Source organism: Aquarana catesbeiana, linkage group LG03 (genome assembly GCF_042186555.1).
Source record: "Aquarana catesbeiana isolate 2022-GZ linkage group LG03, ASM4218655v1, whole genome shotgun sequence".
NCBI classification, from domain to species: Eukaryota; Metazoa; Chordata; class Amphibia; order Anura; family Ranidae; genus Aquarana; species Aquarana catesbeiana.
Genome location: NC_133326.1, coordinates 322,378,527 through 322,385,323, shown reverse-complemented (window position 1 = coordinate 322,385,323; position 6,797 = coordinate 322,378,527). Strand labels below are relative to the sequence as shown.

General features: G+C 44.3%; 1 protein-coding gene across 1 annotated transcript; it reads right to left on the bottom strand.

Annotated features, from left to right (window-relative positions):
* Positions 1–2,444: 2,444 nt before the first annotated feature.
* Positions 2,445–6,386, bottom strand: HIGD2A (HIG1 hypoxia inducible domain family member 2A). The gene is made up of 2 exons (XM_073620449.1): positions 6,092–6,386; positions 2,445–2,781 (listed from the first exon to the last, which is right to left on the bottom strand). The coding sequence occupies exons 1-2, from the start codon at positions 6,207–6,209 to the stop codon at positions 2,606–2,608; spliced, it is 294 nt and encodes a 97-aa protein (XP_073476550.1). The 5' UTR covers positions 6,210–6,386; the 3' UTR covers positions 2,445–2,605.
* Between the last annotated feature and the right edge of the window lie 411 nt (positions 6,387–6,797).

Below are 6,797 nucleotides of genomic sequence, written 5' to 3'. Positions count from 1 at the left end.
AGGCACATTGGTGGGATTGGTTTTATATTTTATACCACATTATTTCTCACTCAACAGTGCAGTAATTATTATTAGAAGTGTATTTTACCTTTTACTTCTACCATTTTTTGGATATTTAGTGAGATTATTAGAAGTTTGTTTTTACCCTTTCATTTTATGATAATATTAGCGCAACTGACCATTTCTACTATTTATTGAACACTGTATCTGGTGACAGGCTGCTGGTGGCAAGTGGCACACCGTATCTGGTGGCAGGCTGCTGGTGGTAAGTGGCACACCGTATCTGGTGGCAGGCTGCTGGTGGCAAGTGGCACACCGTATCTGGTGGCAGGCTGCTGGTGGCAAGTGGCACACTGTATCTGGTGGCAGGCTGCGGGTGTTAAGTGGCACACTGCATCTGATGGCAGACTATGGGTGGCATTTGGCATGCTGCATCTGGCGGCAGGCGATGGTGGCAAGTGACAAGCTCAGGTTCCCACTGATTCTGCATGATGGTGAGTTGAACTATTTCACTATATATTAGAATGTAGTAATAGAAATAATGGAATTTGATCATCCTGACGCCATATCAAGCATAGTGTCAGGATGATTTTAAGTGCTAACACCAGCCATTTGCCCGAAAAATCACCCCGCCACCTATTTCCCCATCAACCCCGAGACTACATCCCCCTTATCTTTTTTGGGAAGGGGAGATGTCCCTGAATGGCAGTTTGATAATGTGGTCTCCCTATGTTGCTGTTAGTGAGAGACCGCATAGCAGGTGGTATTGGTGGTGTTGCTGCTGCTCAAAGGCTGCACGGCTGATATTACTGGTGAGATATTTATTTTGTTTTAGCAAAAAATGTTTGCATTTTCATTTTGTTTCCATAAAAAGGCCCACCAAAATCCTCAGCACCTGGCTCTAAATCCCAGTGGAGCTGTCCTCTATGACTCCCATTTTACGATTTCTATAGGTCAGGGATATGCAATTAGCGGACCTCCAGCTGTTGCAGAACTACAATTCCCATGAGGCATAGCAAGACTCTGACAGCCAAAAGCATGACACCCAGAGCCAGAGGCATGATGGGACTTGTAGTTTTGCAACAGCTGGAGGTCCACTAATTGCATACCCCTGCTATAGGTGTTCTTTCTGACTGTCCTATGGGTGTTCCCTATGACTGTCCTATAGGTGATCTGAGTTTCTTACTGCTATAATCTTTAAAAGGCATTTTCTGCATTACAGAGTACTTGCAGTCTGTACAATTAAAGACAGTTATTTTCAGTGTTCTCTGCGTGGAGATATGTTTTTAATTGATCTATTGTAGCAGTCATTGATAGAGGACGAGCATTGTGGTGTGTGTGTGTGTGGGGGGGTGCGCATCCTAAACCTGGAAGCAGGCAGCAACGTATGGGTACATCCCTTTGCCTACACGGGCCACCCATCTGAAATACATTGCGGGCAGGCGGTCCGCAAGAGGTTAAAATCTGAGTAACACTGTGCCACAATACTGTATTAAATATCCATGTAAAGACCAGTCATGGATATAGATGCAGGTCCTTATGTCCTGCAGAGCATGTAGGTAGATGATTTCAACGAAGAAAGCCATTACCAAAGCCATTTTGAATTCAGTTATCTACTGTAACAAAGGATCAGATGACTCCCAAGTTCTAATACATTCATACTCTAAGGCAGGCCATACATGGGTCGAATTTTGAAAGAATTTTCTTTCGAAAATCTTATCTAAGAATTTTCGTTTGTATTTCGTACCATTAGTGGGCTGCAGCAACAGCCGATTTTCGTACGGCCATCAAATTTGAGTAATCGGACATGTTGGAAATTTTTTGAAAAATGAATGATTTTCTAATCAATCATGGGAGAATTGTGCGAGAAATGTAATCCAAAAAGAAATGCGCATGTGCAAGAAAAGAAAATTCCTGGAAAGAAAAGAAGATTCCCGGCCACGAAAATTCTTTTCTGTAGCAACAAGAGGTGAATTTGAAGGCTTGGTTGGCTGAATTTCGAAATCAATGATGTCACATCGGATCACAAAACGCACACATTTTCTGATTTTCAAAAGAAAAATTCTTTCAAAAAAGTCCACCATGTATGGCCAGCCTAAGGTTTCTTTATATTCAAAACAAACAAAAAAGCACTTGGTAGGTTTTGGGTTTTATTTACAAAAAATATAGTGACAATATATGCTTACTAAACAGCAAAACCAGTGATGTAAGATTTAAAGATTCCCTCCAGGAGGAATCAACCCGTAAACCAATTCAAAAGGTATCACTTAGGGATACATTGCACCATGATACGCTCCACTTTGGAAGCACCCGAGTCCTCGTTATACCCTTTTGACCTAGAAAGCCCTGAATGCAGGATTTCCACACACCTAAGTACGTTGGCTTTAGCAGCTGTATAATATCCGCCATCAATACAGGTCGGCATTACAATGAAGATTCAGGTATACTTAGTGTAGATATTTATTATGATCACAAACATTTATCTCATAACCCAATAATAGAAAAAGTCCAACTCTTTTCCATAGGCTTCAGCTTGCCCCCATAAGGTCCTAGATCACTTGAGATGAGCCAAAGTATCATTTCTTTTAACCAACATATCAGGGCTTCAATTAGGATGAGGTGGGGATTTTGCAGCAGCCATATAGACTCCAAACATAATGGCTGCGACTGTGAATCCTTGTGCAGCAATACGTGTGCGCATCAAAAGCTGGGACTGGCGGGTTTTCCCCTGCTTGAAAGCAATAAGCCCATATGTCAAAGCACCGGCAGTGGCAAGGCACCCTGTGGAGACAGCAAAGGAAAATTATTGGTAAGGGTGAACTTAAGTTAGATGGCTAAATACACAATTACAATTTCTGTACCTGATCAAACATTAATAACATAAGGGAAAAAAAAACCTATGTGAAAGGTAGGATTTTTTTTTTTTTTTTTTTACAAAGGAGACCCTATTGATCTCTTCTGCTATAAACCCTTCTCTTGGCCTGTCAACATTTGTATACACTGAGCTGTGGATGTAATGTATGGTGTGGCACTTTGCTGTGACTGCTGGGCACATGTGTGTGCGTGACATCATTGCATACCACCAAATCAAGTGCCTGAAGAGTCAGAACCCAGAGGGAAGACCAGGAGAAGATGTCAGCGCCCGTGACCAGGGGGAGAGCTGACAGCGCAGTGCTGGAGGGGATCACTAGCCAGGGAAATCTGCATACTAGTACATTATGGCTAAAAGCTGCTGGGACCCAACTGAGAACATTTTTCTTTTGTGGAGGTTGTATTCCGCTGAACATCCGGAAATCCGTTGCCTCTGTCCACTGCTCCACCGCCCGCTGTGCTTTGGACTAATGAAGATCACCACACTGGTAATATTCACCTTGAACTCTCTTATATAAGCCTGCCCATGTGCATCCTTTTTCTGCACACCAGTTCACAATGCAAGCACTTCCGCAACACGTCTGAACTGAAAAATTATTTTATGACTTTTTTTTTTTTTTTTTAATAGCTGAACTACAGCCTTACCCTCAGTGTCCCTGCAGAGATCTGACACTCCCCCTGCTGAGTCAGACCAATTGCTCAGCACAGTTCATTGTCCCTGCTGACAGCTCTGGTTCTGATTTAGTAGGGGGTGCATCAGACCTCTGTAGAGAGACCACTGCTTCCACGCAGACAGCAAATGTCCTTCTTTGCAGCTGCTGATAGGAGACAGACTTTTCTACTTGGGCTGTAGCGGTTTTAGGGGGAAAATGAACTGTAAGACATAGAGCACCTTTTTGTTTTGAAGCACCTGCAATGTATTTAAACTTGAAATTAAATTGGGGTCCTAAACTAATACTTCATATTATTATTAATAATGATATGAAAATTAAATTAAAGTGTAAAGCCAACCTGTTTTTTAGGTTTTGGATTGACTAGGGTATGGTTAAGAACCCTCTCAGGAAGTAAAGGACTTCTCTAAACTACAGAAAATCACCCATTGGATAATGGCCACTGGGGCAAGTGTTGTATTTGGAAGATTTCTGTGTGCCGTTCAAGCTGATAGAGTTGGGAGAAATTTTGCCCCAACGGGTGATCAGTGGCAAAGGCCACTTTTGGCCTGCGGTCCACAGTTTGGGTACCACTCTTACCAGTAAAGTAAATATGCTTGATCACAGTAGAATCGGAAAAGAAAAAAAAAAAAAAAAAAAACATGAATCACTACTATTTCACAGTATTGTTTCTGAAAGACCCTTTCCAAATGTTTACTCTTCTATACCGGTTACACCTACCGCAAGGTTCGCACCAGCCTGTGCGTGTATAGAAATCTACACATACAAGACACTATACTTTATGGGACATTTTGAATACCTGCCCTACCTGATGTTGTACATTTTTAACGTGCTGCTACATTTGGTTACATCACCATCATGGCGTCTGGTTTAAAGTGAACCTGTGCTTTTCCCATGGAGCGCACAGCAGCATTTTATTACTGGCCTCAGCAAGAGCTTATTCTTAGCTTTTCTTCACTCAGCCTACCAATCTGTTACCAAGGGAAGAAAAAAAAAGAAGAAGCCCTATGCAAATGGCAAGTCAACCTAGGGCTTTACACAGGACTAAAGGCTCTCCCTGTCCCCATGTGGCAGTGTTGGTGCCAGAGCAGTCACTTGCCAAGCTCCAGCGCTGTCACATGGGAGTAAATCACATACTCGAGCAGTCACTTGCCAAGCTCTGGCACTGTCCCGTGGGAGGAAGAGGAGCGAATCACATACTCGAGCAGACACTTGCCAAGCTCCAGTGTTGTCCCATGGGAGGAAGGGGGATGAATCAAATACTGGAACAGTCACTTGCCAAGCTCCAGCACACTGTCACATGAGAGGAAGGGGAGTGAATCCCATACTCCCCTATACCCACAAATGTCAGGTATTTCTCTTCACTCCCAGCAGCCAAACTGGGCAGGGAAGCAAAAGGTGAAAAATGTGGGGCAGGCTGGCAGAGCCACCATAAAGCCGGGTATACAGGGGCCGAATGTTGGGAGACAACAGCCGGTTAAAAAAAATAAAATGCTGACATTTGGCCCGTGTGTGTCAGTCTGTCCAAAAGAAGCTGGCCAGCTTCTGTCGGATAATGCATGCTGGAAAACAAGCAGCCAACCGACTCCTGATCAGTGTTGTCAACCAATGGCAGAAAGCAGTGATTGGACTGTTCAGGCGGGGGGGGGGGGGTTGTGCATGGGCGCCGCCCCCCTGTCAGAACACAACAGCTCAGCAGAGGTAATCGCTGAACTAATCATGGTTAGTACAGCGGCTCTGACCGGAGAGGTCAGTTGTCTTTTTGTTCACCCCACGGGGTTCAACGGAAAAAAAAAAAAGTGTATACCCCACCAAATTCATATATCTCAACAGGACACTCCTGGGAGAAATAGCCCACAATTTAGGTAAGTGGTGGAGGGTCTTCCTGGTACAGCCTAAATTAAGGTGTAATATCAAACCTGGTTAGAAAAGTGGACTAGGCCTTCAAATGCCAGTTTTGTTTGCTGTGGAATATACAGAGGCTGCGTCTGTCTGTGGTCGGTCAGAAACGACTGAACCCATCAGTAGGTGAACTGTCCAACCCTGACACTTAACAATACAAAAAGAAAAGTCCCCAGCAGCTTGTAAAAGAAGGCGACTGCTAGGCGGTAGCTCCAATCTGCGTTCTTTTGGATACAGGCACTGTCGCTGTGTCACTTGTGTGTGTCAGACATCTGTGTCCCCAGCTGCACAATGTGGGGGTCATAACAGCTCACCGGGGACATGGTAGTGACACAGTGAGGTGGATCCCCAGAGGGCACACAGCATCTGACACATCCCAAACTGATAACAACAGCAGCCATGGCTCTGCATGACAGCAGACTGGAGATCTCCCATGTTCCTCCACAATGGACAGCGAAGTAGGACTTATATTACAGGGTTCTGCTCATTTCATTCATTTTTTTTTTACTTTAAAATACTGACAGTTGCTGTAAGCTTCAGTGTGGCAAAGACGGTGCTATGGTATATGTTGGCGCTATGCTACAAAACATCTGATCGCCTGTATAGGTTTATACTGCAAATCGCATGCCCCTGCACCCCCTACTTACCGATCGGTACAAAGGGATTCTCCTTCACTTTCCTTACAAACTTTCCCCTAAAACCCTCCTTCTGCATCCGGGTACTGGGGGTGAAGCCATCGATCACAGGGGGCTCCATGTCACTCATCTCTACTCCTCACTGTCAAGGACACTTCGCACTTGTAGGATGCACAATAACACTTCCCCTCTATGTTCTCAGACCAATAAGAAATCGTTCTAGCCCGTTTCACGACAGCCGACAATCACGTGTGCTTATGTAATGTCCCCGCCCACTGCCGGAAGCAACTGATGAACTGCACTCTATCATCAGTTCCTGTCTGATACTGCTACATCCTACCACCAAGCGGTTCAGCGCGGTATTACACAGTACCCTATTCAATAGCAAGCTAACGCAAACGCTCCTCAACATAAACAATTAATAGCCGGAGTTCTATGAGATTAGCGAACCCATCAGATCAGCAAACGGAAGTGACGTTCCGTCAGCAGCGCGTTCGTTCCACGGGTTCGCTAATCTGACAGAACAGCGGCATCAGACATCTTACTACACCCAGCTACGTCTTGAATTTCTGAGTAATTTTAGCACTAAAGTGAGCGTATATAAATAAATATAGTATATTGACATCTGTGATGCTGTTTTGATGTTTAATTTTGAAAGCCTAAAGGCTTAGCACTCACCAGTGCGGGTGTACCAACATGGCCACCACAGCCCTTCCTA